Genomic DNA, 13314 nt, shown 5'->3' with positions numbered 1-13314 from the left:
TGTGGCAGAAACATACATTCTTTCTCTTCCCTCCACAAACAAAAGTAACAAAGTTGGGATTGTAAGCAAAATTTGGTGAGTGAAACTGCTTACTCTCGCAACAACACGAGAAAAAGCACAAGAAAGCAAACTCATGGGGAAATCTAGAAATTCAGTAAGGTACTGTTTAATAGAAACAATATTGTTTGTTTCAACTCCTATAATCTGAAGGTGTTGGCTTATCCCTTTCTCCTCAGCAGATGACACGCAGCTTCAATATCAAACAATATTCTTTTTATGGCGAAGCTTTTGTAAGTTCCAAGAATTCAAAGAATAGTTATAGAAACAGAGAGACTTCTAAAATCAATTCATGATTTAAAAGTTTTGCCAAAAGAAGTATAGCAAAGACAGAAAACTAGATGAAATATCACAGCAAGTTTTTTGGAAAGAAAGATCACGTAACAGGCAAACTTTTAAATCTGTTAAACACAAGAGAACCTACAGAAATGCACCTTTGCCAGGATTTATGTGAAGCAAAGGATTAAGGGAGACTGGAAACACACCTGGTGACATTATGGGTCCTCCTAGCATTTGAACGTAAACACAGTCTTGGGGAAGTTTTTAAAATATATTTTAATATACTTTGATATCATTATTGTCTTTAAATTTACTTCCTTTTTCAAAAAAAGCTAGAGTCTTTGGTTTGCAGATGTTCCTCTACTGTTTCATGTCAAGAAGTATATGAAAGCATTGTTTTATCTTTTTCCTGTTTATATTTTGTGAATTTTCCACACACAATAAATATGCTGTATATTAAAAAATAGAGATATATTAATCCAGGGAAAAAACAGAGCTGATGAAAAACTTCCTGATTCATTTAAATCAGCACCAGAAGTTTGAGATGTGTATTTGGGAGATGTAGTTTACCTAAAGAATTTGAAAATTATTTCTCTATTTTTTTAAATAAAAAATGCATCCTGTACGTTTTAAAAAGTCTGTTTATTTACCTTGCGCAGAGCTATTGTGTCCATGTGTATTTGCCATTTCTGAAAATGTGATAAATCACCAGGCAACAGTTACTGTCATCATTAATGGCCCACTACCAGAATGTAGGCATTGCCACACTCCATCTGCCCAAGAGTAGTTTTTGAGTAGACGTGTTAGTCAAGATCACAGATGTGACACTGTGCTCTGACTTGGCTGATACCTTTAATCTCTTTCCTTGTAATTGAAAACCCAAGGTGTTAATATAAGACTCCATTATTATTAATTCATCATAAAATGGACAGATCTTAAGAAGAGAGTCTGCAGTAAACAGTCACAGTAAAAAGCATAATGGAGGGAAGCTAAATAGGGATGCTTGACTAAAAACTTAAAACAAGAGTGGTGGCAACAGTTTGCTATGGTTAATGTATAGGATTAAATGCAAGGCTGAAGAATTATGTGAAGACCAGTAGAAGTTTACTCAACCCAAGAATCGGCAGCAGAGCTCTGTCTGAGACAATTATAGAAGAAATGACAGAAGACCGCAGCTACATTCTTTTCATTCAGTACAAAGGGGCTAAATGTGCTTGCTACTCTTAAGTCCAGTTGTATATACAGTAGAATCCCCACTGATGCCCATTTGAAGATCTGATACTTTCCTTGTACAGGGACATATTACAAATCACACACATTATGCTCATGATGTCTGTAATCTATAACAGGAGCTTAAAGCAATTATACCAAAAACTTGGTGTGCTACGCTCTGAAAATACCATCCTAAAAGAAGGTAAATTGCTGGCTTTCACAGCAACCTAATAGGGTCATCAAGAAAGGATACAATAACAATTTTGATCTTTGATTCAAACCTCATGCCAAGTAGAACTGATCTTTATTTCCGTTGAATTTTAATTTTCATATAACTGAAAGGATATTTGGCTGTCTAGAGGGCAAAGAAATTGGCAGGACACATACATGATCTCACTAACAGTATGTGCACTGTAACAACATAATACTATTTATCTGAGGAAGATTATACTTCTTATCCATAATTCAAAGCATATTGGTGCATAATTCAATTTTAAATGCAATTTTTGAAGTCATAGCAACAATAAAAAATAATTCAACATTTCTGAACAAATAGGAAGAATTGGAAGATACTTAATTTCCTTGACTCACAACACCATTCTGACCAACAAGCAGATTCAATGGAAAAAAAAAAAAGAAAAAGAAATCCAATTTGGAATACAAGAAGAAAACCAACATTAACAGAACTGAAATTAGCAAAAAGTAAATTAGACATGCAAGGAATAAATGAGTTTATAAACATGAATTTCACTAGACAGAAGACAGTGTAATAACTATTTTGGAAAGTAAAAATTATCAGAGGTAAGGATAAAGCCTATTTTTGAGGCACAGAATCACAAATTTGCAGTACTCAGCTCTCCTTTGAAGGGCGTTTCCATGATCTCACACAGTCAAGTGGGTCTGCCCAATTCAACCCCTTCAAAGCAAAATATAATTAACTAGATCCTTTCTCTGACTCCTGAGCATATTTCTAGAAGAAGTCCAGCCACGCACCATCGCAGAGAGGAGAGAATGGCAGGACTAGAAATCTTAGTTCAATGATTCCATGCATCTTAGCAATTTCAGACCAAGTCATTCTTTGTATATGTTTCACTTTGAAATTAAACGAGGTCTTTAAATAAAGACTGATGGATGAAAGCAGATGAAGCCGGAATAAAAACTTGGTATTCTTGGCAAACCAGACTGATAAAGCATGTTAGGTCATGGAAAACCTTTGCAGATAAGTGGTTAAAACATTTGCATGAGTAGTTTCAAAACTAAAGATGTGCGCAAGCTGTAGAATTTAACTCCTATTGATTTTATAGAGCTCCTGACATTTGTTTTGTGCTCATTTTTAATAAGCACAAGCTTGAAAACATTCAGTTTACAGCAGTAATGTTTTCTATAGTTAACAAAAGAAAAAAATTCTCATTACCCACCTGAAGAACATCTCCAAGGTCAGCAGTGCTGATATCAGGGTCTTCGGTGGTATTAAAAGGAACAGGATTAATTCTTACGAGAGTGAGCACTCTGGGTTCTGGATATCTCCACAACATCATTCCTGGACTATCTTCAGTTTCGTTGTAAAACACAACTTCATAGGCACCAGGCAGTTTTTGTGCTTCTGTCAAATGAAATAAAGGCATAATCTGTCATATAATTTCTAAAAAGAAACACGTTCTTTTATGAGACCGAAGTAGTTAAAAATAAAACCCTCAGGATCAAAAGGAGAGAAAGCAAAAAAGCAATTTCCCCGACTTTTAAAAGATTACAGCTAAAATGGAAAGAAATCAAAAAACTTTTTTTTTTCATTCTAGCAGATGGCTTTTCAATTGCTTTTTAAAAACAAGAATTCATTGTAAGAGGCAAGTTAACTTTAATAGGATACTACTGTATTTATTACATAATTACTTAAAAAAAGGAGAGCAATAATATTCTTCTTACCTGCATCTTGTACATACTGGAACAGGCCTGTTCTCAGATCGTCTGACGAATGCTCAGTTTTTGAGGCCTGATTCCTTTCCGTAGAGAAACAAGCGCGATAACTCTGTTCAGACACGAATGCCTCTGCGCTGCCGGTTTTGGTAAGGTATTCCCAAACAAGCTCCTGGAGAAGAACTAAGCAGTTCAAATGCTCTTGACCCCAGAAAACCTTCACAGAAAAAAAAAAAAAAAAGACAAAAATGATTACCTACAGTTGTTTCTGAAGGAAAAAAAAAGAACATTACATTGCTTTCAGTCTACTTTACCTGTGTCTAAATTGCTTGCGTGTATCCTAAATGTGAAAATAAAGAAGAAGAACAACAAGAAACCTCTACAGAATTCTTTGGGCAAACTTCTTCTTCTCATCGTTCTGAAAAAAGCGTTAATTCTTGACCCTTACAACTGAGTTGCTGCTGAAGAGCACAGAACTGACAAGCGATACGCAAACACACACAGCCGAGCACAGTGCGTACTGCGAGGACTAGTCACAGGTCTTCCAATTTAAAATAGGACTGAAAAAAAGTTATAGATTTGGAGTTTAAATTGTTCAAAGAGCAGACTGGAATTCTGGAACACATTAGAAACTGAAGAAGCGACACAGCAAAAAGACCAGAAAGACACACCCGAGATCATCTCAAGCAAACACTCACTACATGCAGAAAGTAAATTGGATGTGCTGCAAGTTCTGAGAGCACGGCCTGAAGTTTAATAAAACCCAAAGAAATTAAGGAAAAAAAAAATCTAAGCAAAGCCAAAATTCAAAATGCAGAAGATTCATATGCTGTGCAGCAAAAGGCAAGCAGACATTCCTTTCCGAGCACTGAAAAGCAGCACTGCTTTTCTTAAATCCACCTCCAGTCTGAAAGGATCACGCTGTGTCCTTTAGACCTTGTGTAGAAGCAGGCACAGAAGCAATAGGAAAACAGGGGAGCAACTTTAACTGGCAATTAATAAAGAAATTTAGAACCAATGTGGGACCACCAGACAGCAACTTGAAGGTTCATAGAAAGGATGGGAGGAGAGCAAACAAGTCAAGTCTGCACATAAAGAGCGGTGCAAATTTTGTCAGTGGGGAACAGCCATTTTCAAATACAAAAAAAAAACCAAAACCAGAAGACTCTTGAAGTGACTGCAATACAGCTATCAAGAAGGGAGCTTTTTCCTCCTTTGTGTCTAAGTATAAGCCTGTGGAACAAACCAAGGCCACCTGCAAACAGCTGCAGCCAGAGGAGAGCTGAACAGGCAGAGCCCCACGGGTATCCCCAAGCCCAGAGCAGCTCCGAGCTCAGGTGCCACCTCGGAGGAGTTCCCTCACCCTCTGGGGGAGCCCAGCAGCCTCGGGTCTCTGCAGATGGAGGAGAGAGGAATGTTTTTTTCCCCTCAGTTTTATTCATGTTATTTTTAAGGCAGCTGGAACTCCAGAGCAGGGAACTCCTAATACAGGAGTAATAGTACTAATAACTAATACTCCTAATTTACAACTGAGGAACCAATTTCACATCAGCTCTCACTGCTCTGTTGTAATACGAATTAACAGGAGTAGAATATATCTAGATCGGGTAAAATGCATTTGAAACAGAGCTGCTGACGTTTTTGTCAGCAATCTCCAATCTATTCTCCTGCACTAAATATTTTTTTCTAGAAAAGCTAATTACTGCAGGACACATTCTAATAATAAATGGCTTTCTCAGTTTTATAGATATTTTTAAGGTCCTTGTCAAAAAAACCCCAAAATTTGCAGAAACAAAACAAAAATCCACAAACAAACACCATAACATCCTTCTAGTAATAACACACAGAGGTGGTCAGCCAAGTACCTGTGAATAACAAATCAAAAAGAAGCAGAAAAAATAAACTCACTTTATTCATTATCTTAGATACATACTAAATTTATATTACTCAATTATCCCTATTGCATGTGCTGTGGTTTTACGAACTTCTGATGTTGATTCTGGGAAAAGGTCTAATTACACAACTAAATGTCAAGATTTCCTTTTTGTGTTTTATATGCTTGATTTATACATTTATTTTAAAACATTTGGTGTGTATAGATACTACAATAAAAATAATTAAAACAAGACACATCTTAAAGCCCACTTGTTTAAGTCCCACAGAATCTATGTTTCATTTCAAGAACTCCCATGCTTCTTGGACTGGTTTCAAGTTATGGGCACTTCCAAAAAGGAGAGGACAGCACGGAAAGCTGAGTCTTAATTACTACAAACAACGGTTTATAATTGCTCCCCTGAGAAAGTTGTGTAAGTTTAAAAAGAAAGGATATGCATTTCATAAGATTACCCTGAGGCATTACAGACACATAGCTCACGGATGGACAAACACACACATCAGAACAGGGTCCTTAACACTAAGTGTTAGTAATTTGATCCAGTACTTTAGGGGAACACACACATACAGCTACAATGCATAGCTTAAGCAGAATTTAAAAAAAAAAAAGACAAAAACATAAAACATTGTACACAATTTTTCAATCATGAGTATTACATGAAAGAAGACTTATTTTAAAGTGTAAAAATAAAAAAAATCAAAAACCCAAACCAACCAACCAGAAACCAAACGAGCTCTTGTTATCTGCAAAGCTTTACAGGCTTCCATGCAATTTATTTGTAAATTCTCTATCACCCAAAGCCAGTCAAGTTCAATATCAGAACCACAAGCATCTCATACAGACCTGCAGCAGTCCTCCTCTCAAATCAATGTACATTTTTGGAATAGATTGCTCTGGTCCAGGATCACCACTGTGCTTACACCACTTGGCTTCCACTGTAACCGTGCAGCAAAAAGGGCCGATCAGAGACCTGGTTCTTTCTTTGAGACTTGTTTTAAGCAGGAAATCTTTTATGTCCAGGACAAAAGATGAGCCATGGATTCCTGAAAAGACAGACAGAGACTTTATCCTGCTGGTAGGTAGTCTCCCTAAATTTTTGTGATTGTTATCTGAATTCACTTTAGGTTGAGACTGTGAATGTGCACCAGTAAGAAGTTTCTCACACAAGCAGTCCCACTACATCCACGGATTTATTTGTGTGGACAACTGCTCTCCGGTCCAAGCAAGAAAATCATAGTTGGACAAGAAAACTTGGGAATTTTTTTTCAGCTTCCACTCCCAGCATTATTGTGTATCCTTTATGCAGTGTTGCAGTTATGGAGCAGGTATGTTTCATGCACATTCCTTACAAAGAGCTATTTGCCAAAACATTATGACTTTTTACATGTGTGAGTATTTTAAGGTTTATGAGAAGAGACTTTTTTTTCATTAAACTATGACATTTTTTCAAAAGAGTGTCTTAAGAACAAGAACAGCTGCTTCATTTAATTATATTTTAACCTGATAGGAAATAGCTATTTTGAATGATTCTCTTTGCTTTTGTTCAGGTTGCTTATAAAATATTGCTTTGGTAGATTTTGGAGCGCTTAGCGAGAGAATAAAGGTAATGTTTGAATTCAAATAATTCAAAGCAATTACTGTAACTCAAAATATATAACATGTGTTTACCTAAAAACAAGCTAAACTTTTCACATCATAACCATCTGCAGTTTACACAGCTTTATAAAACATATAAAAGACAATGGCAGGTTAGATTTATGATAGACATTATGTACTCACAGTAAAGACAAACATTTTCAGGAAAGAAACACCACTTAGAATTTTCACATCTCTTGTGAATTTAAATTACTGTAATCACAATTTAATAAAACAAACCATACTTACTATCTCCTTAATTCTTTTATATATTTGCATGAAAAATACTACAACTGGGATTGGGTTAATTTTTCTCTTCCGGTGCTTATAGCTGAATATTGAATATCTCCATACTTTATAATGCCCATGACTTATTTTTCTAATGAAACTAAATACTTACAAAAGGTGAAGGATTGAAAAACACCTAAGGCTTACATACAGCTAGGTCATGGTGCAGTTCCATTTTATATTTTCATGGTTTTGCAGGTATAAAAGACCCACAAAATAACTCAAAACTCTGTTTTGAATACATGCAGGAAAACTTCTCCAATGAATGTTTGAGAAACCAGAAAAAAAATCTGTCTGCATCCTGGCAGATAGGATTCCATAATACCAAGACATTGTATATATTGGAAGAAAATATACTGCATTTCTTTCTTGCCTTTCTATCCAGCATCCTAAGAACATGGTTCAGCATTCCCAATAGCTGCATTGGCACTGTACCATACTCAACTTGAGTAGGAATCATAGACGAGAAGAACAAGTGTTGAGTTGTCCAGGGTTTAGTAAGAGTGATTGAACACTTGCCTCATGCCAATCAAACAGGACTGTTGTCATGAATTGTAAAGGGGTGACAGCCCTGGGTTCTTCAGGCAGGCTTTGGAGTGCCTGGGCCTGGTCTTATCTGTAACAGGCTCATATGTCAGAAACTGTTCAGAGGGTTTTTTTTAATAGCAAACTCCAGTGATACTCAAGAACGCAAACATAAGCACTCTGTGATGCCTCTCCTTTTGGTCTGAGTTTGGACTTTATTCTGCAAAACTGGTGAACGTATCAGCCTCACATACAGTCTTACGCCAAGGAAAAGAGGCGTTTTTAAGGAACAGCTATGCTCAGGCTATTTATTTTTAGAGGCATTACAGTATTTGGAGATTCATTTTTTTTATATAGGCTACATGAAACTTTGGTTTTAAAGAGGAGAAATTCTCAGCAACTATTGCACAATTCTGCAATATATAGAAATGTTCTATACTTTTACTGGAGTATACGCCAAGTTGCAAAAATAACAAAAGGGAAAAAGGAATGCCAGAATACAAGTGGTTTTATTTATGTTTTCTTTCACTGGGATTACACTTGGAAGGATTATGTTTTGCAGTCTTCTGCAATCATCTCCACGAAGTACAAAGAAAACACAATATCCAATGGCTTAACTACAAAACCGAGCATTCAGCACATGATCCTGCTGCTTCAAAATCAGCAGCGTCTTTCTCTAACACTACGTAAACAACTGAGAAATGAAGACGCAATTAAGAAGAAGTTAGTAAATTCTAAACTAATAAACATTACAAACACCTCCACAGAGAGTTCTACAAATATTAGGTAAAGCTCACAGACCCAATGAGAGATTTCTTTTCTCACTGGGATAAGATTGTTCCTCATAGCCGTTCTACCTACTTGTCTTTTGGGGGATAAAGTGAATCTTAGTACAAAAAATTCTGTGCTCCTAATGAAAAAAAATAAATAAGTAGAACCACAGAAACACCAAGGTTGGAAAAGACGTCCAAGATCATCCAGCCCAACTGTCCACCTACCACCAATAATTCCCCACTAAACCATGTCCCTTAGTACAACATCTAAACATTTCTTGAACACCACCAGAAATGGTGACTCAACGACCTCCCTGGGCAGCCTGTTCCAGGGCTTGACCACTCATTTGGAGAAGAGCATTTATTTCCCTAATAAGTAAAATAAATAAATGAAAGAGCATTGAGATAAGTTTGCACAAAGTAACGTCCTGATGAAATGTAAAGAAAATGGATTAAGATTGATGTGGATGCACAATCCCTAAAAAGCAATAGCAAACAAAGAAATCTCTGGGTGTGGGGAAAGCTTCAATGGGGTACCACCAGGACAGAAATCTGAGAGGGATGACATAAGAAATAATCTCACATCCTAAGGGAAGGGAGTGAAGAAATATCAGCATGTGCTGGAAAGGAGCTTATTTTAGCTTTGCTAAATGTCATCCTGAAATTCCAAGTATAGGCTCAGTGAGTGAAGTTGCTTTCCTAAGACTGAAACAATCATCTCAGAAAAGCAAAGATGCAAAATATTTCTCCTGTTTTTTCCCTCCCCAAGCACTTTTTGCAGTCATTCCTTCCAAGCGTCTCTCACAATCTTCAATTGTAGAACAGTAACTTCAGTTTAAACAGATTAAATCAAAGTCTCCATTTGAAGTGAACTTGAGATGGCATCACACAGAAGTAATATATCTTCATAAACGATTGTTGTGATATGTAGAAGTTAACATGCTCTGTTTGGATTATTGCTCGTGAACACCAACATACTTTTCAGTACGTGCAATAATTTACTTGTAGAAACAAATAGTTTCATGCCTCTTAATATACTCCTCCAAGAGACTAATAAATATGAAGCACTTGCTTTAGACACTGTTTAAAGAATGCTGCAAACCCTCCATTGTCAGACCCCACCCTGACCCACAGCAGCACCTCAAGATGCTGCCATTCTAACTGAGCAAAGCACAGCTTCTGTCGGGCTTCTTTCCGTCTCAGTACAGCTTACCTTATGATGACATATACTCAAAAGGTATATCCAGGTATTTTTATACATCTGGAAATAATGTAGGAGGGTCTGAAATACAGCTGGCACTTGCTAGAAATTACCTTGCACAGAAATTAAACATAGAGATCATTGCAGGAGAAAAATGAAGAAAATTTACTAAAAGACAACCTTTGGTTTGATACTAAGACAGCCTTTTTCTTCAGTCAGTAAAGACTTGATTTATGCTAATATAAAGACATTTCATAGAATCTGAGCGCCCCAGTACAAACACCTCGGGGTTACCATCAATAGGAGTCTCCATGTTAAACTGCCCTTTGTGCATGAATCTCTTTATATGCATGCACAGAAACCCAGAGCGGCCTGTTTAAATAGGTGCAGTGAAGACACTGAAACAGCCACGGCTTACAGTAACAATCACACAGAGCTTAGGCAAAAAAGGTGTTTAGAATGAGCTCTATTATTTTTCCTGGTTCACAGACAAAGGCAGATATGATGTGTAGATATTAACTACAGGCATTTTATTTTACATTTTAAATTGCTGATATTTGAACTGACTCCAAATAAAATAAGTAGAAATGCAGCAGAAGTTTTTTTCTTCTGTAATGCACTGCACTGCTCTTCCTTGGGTAGCTGTAAATCCTGTTTGGTTCACTGCACTGCCACCTAATACAACATAGAGCATTATTTTAATTGGAAATTTCTACATGGGAAAAGAGTTTGAAGAAAACGGAAACACACACAATAAATAGAACAAATTGCGCTGGACTATGGGCAAGCACTATTTTGAAAAGCCTTTTGGAAAACAGTCACAGCTCTACTACAAATCTTATCTCTGGGAAGAAAATTGCTTTTCCGAGTTCAAGTCAGCTCAAGAGCAAGACCGTGACCCGGAGTCCAATCCTGTGGTGTGGGCTCAGAGTGGGAGAGGTGCATGTGTGCCATCTGGTCTGCACCAACACTGCACCCTGGTACCCTCCATGGTTGGGCAGCAGAGACAGCATCTGTCTGCTGAAGGGTAATAAGCAAGCAGCTTTCCTTAGTATCCTCTACTTTAATGTCACACATTACAAAGGTAATGATCTGCGATATTTGCTTTGGGGGATTCATTCTTCATATTTGCATTTAGTATCTATTTTACAATTGCTGTAGATACTAAGGCAGCTATGATTATGTAAACACATATCTGTGAGATATAATTATCCACATGAATTATTTTCCTCTTTAGCAAGTTTGAGATATATCACCTATTGAGTAGTTCTGCTACAGTTGCATTGCTTTGTTGATAGGCATCCTCTAAGAAGTGGCTTCTGACAAAAAAAAAGGGAGGTAACAAAGCTATGAAAATAATTACAAGGGGAATACTGCAGTTAATTTAAGAAACAGCCCATTTTCTTAAGCCTGGAAACAGCAGTAGCAAACAAATGGTGAGACACATAGTAAAGGACAATTTTCCAGGAGAGATTTAGTTAATAATCCACTGACCGCACTGACCGCACTGGATTTCTCATTAGTGTCGGGCTGAATCTTATGATAGTTCACTCTCCCCATGAGAACAATATTTACACATTACCAATTAACTATTCTTTAGTGAAAGAGAGTTGTTCAGTGTTACATATGGACACATGTGGGCTCTGTAAAAACACGAGATGTGTAACACACGGTAAACAGAAAGTAATGATCTTAAACAGGCCAAACCCTTGAATTCGTCACTAATAAATGTCCCCTTGCATTCAGCAGTCCTGGCTGCTGGGAGCCTGTTTTCTTCAAATACTTCAAACACTAAAATCCAGGAACATTTATTATTTTAATCCATTACAGGCAGTGCTTGATTTAACTTTATTGGTTGTGGTGGTGGTGGTGGTTATAGTGGGGGTAAAGCTATGTTCTTTTACACATCATTTCAAAAGGGCTTAATTATATTTTATAGCTCAGGCCAGGAATCCTGCTTGTTTTGTGTCTAACAAGGTTCAAATGGAGTTCAGGTCAGTGATGAATCAGAAGAGAAGTCAAAGATGGTTATCTATCTGAAATGAGCTCATCTCCCTTAAAGAATAACTGGGCAGGTACATCATGTTCATTACACGACTGAACACTAAATAGCTGAAAAATCTCAATTCACTTGTTGATTTGGTAGTTTTGGATTATGCGATGTCTGGTCAGAAAGGGTGTATTAATCTAAAGAGACTTTCAGTTTTGTTCAAGGCGGCTTTTACAATAATTTTAATATATGTGTAAAGCACTGTACTGTCCTATTCTATTCCAATTAAGTGGAGAAAAATGAATAATGGAAAACAACGAGAATAGAGTTTATTTCACATTTGTCAAACCAGCTTTCAGAACTGACTGAGAACTATACCAACACGAGTAAGACTTGGTTCTTTTATCATAAATATTTTATCTTTAGATACAATTAGTTTTTAGAACAGTGAGTAAACATTCTTACTGCTGCTTTACAGATGGGCATACAGAGGTTCTTCAATTAAAAAATGTACCAGCATAGCCATTAAAGCGACCTCACCAGTGTGCCAGATGAAGGTGATCTTGCTGAACACTACTTTCCTGTTGAATTGGTGTTCAGACATATCAGTGCCCTGACTCAACTCACAACAGCTGCAGGAATAACAAAGCTAGCACGAGGCCAAGTGTGGAAATGCACGGCCACAGTCACCTGGAGTTCCAATGGAATTGCTCCCTTTCTGTGGGTAAGAAGCTGGTGATCTCATCCCATTAAAAATACTCTTGTCACTGAAAAAGAAGAAACGTGCTGCCAGCATGCCTGCAATTTTAACAACCTCAGGAACTGGCCCTTAAGTCCAAACAGTAACGACTGATTGCTGCTTTCTGTACCTCACACTGCAAAATGTCCTACAAAAAGTCCTCTAGATTGAAGTGAAGTAATGGCACAGAAAGTATCAGAAGTAAAAACAAAAATGTCAGCTTTCACTATTATCTATATTTCTTAGATAATTCTGCAGAATTGAGTACTGTGAAAAAAACCTACTGCTACTACATAAAGCACTGGGATCCATGTAACAAAAGAAATCCCAGTCTTAAAAAATATGCAAACACTTTCACAATAAAAGCAGAAAAGAATTCAGAATCAATCGTATTTGTTCTGAATTGAATTTCAGTTGGAGTTTACCATTTGAAGATATTTCCATCGTAAATGCAGTTTCACAACAGCAGCGCTTGAATCAACAGCCTACAACTAATTTTCTTTTTTTTTCCTTCTTTTCCCCAAGTTAACATGCTAGTTCCTCAGTAGCAATTCTGAACCCTGTTACGAAGTACCAGTAGGGAATCTGACCAGGATTAATAGTGGTACTCAGTCCTGGGATTAGGTGGTGTCTTGTTTCATGGATTTTAGGCCATCTGTTCTTCCCTCCTACATTATACTTCTGCAGAACTATAAACGCACCTCCACCTCAGGGACTATAGAAAGGAATTAGAATTCTTCTGCTTTTCATTATCACAAGATTCAGTAACTCATTTCATTGTCAAGATAATCCCCTTTTACTCTTTCT

At 37.0% G+C, this 13314-nt stretch overlaps 1 protein-coding gene across 7 annotated transcripts in view; it reads right to left on the bottom strand.

Annotated features, from left to right (window-relative positions):
* VPS13B (vacuolar protein sorting 13 homolog B) overlaps window positions 1-13314 on the bottom strand; it is a 421101-nt gene that overhangs the window by 76111 nt on the left and 331676 nt on the right. For all 7 annotated transcript variants that reach the window (XM_021386667.1, XM_021386662.1, XM_021386666.1 and 4 more), the window contains 3 exons: window positions 6200-6399; window positions 3472-3679; window positions 2967-3151 (listed from right to left, as the gene is read on the bottom strand). In XM_021386667.1, coding sequence (XP_021242342.1) covers window positions 2967-3151; window positions 3472-3679; window positions 6200-6399 — 593 coding nt within the window. The remainder of the gene's footprint in view (window positions 1-2966; window positions 3152-3471; window positions 3680-6199; window positions 6400-13314) is intronic.

Source organism: Numida meleagris, chromosome 2, assembly GCF_002078875.1.
Source record: "Numida meleagris isolate 19003 breed g44 Domestic line chromosome 2, NumMel1.0, whole genome shotgun sequence".
Taxonomy (NCBI): Eukaryota; Metazoa; Chordata; class Aves; order Galliformes; family Numididae; genus Numida; species Numida meleagris.
The sequence above is the reverse complement of the archived record's forward strand: the minus strand, read 5'-3'. Positions and strand labels throughout refer to the sequence as shown.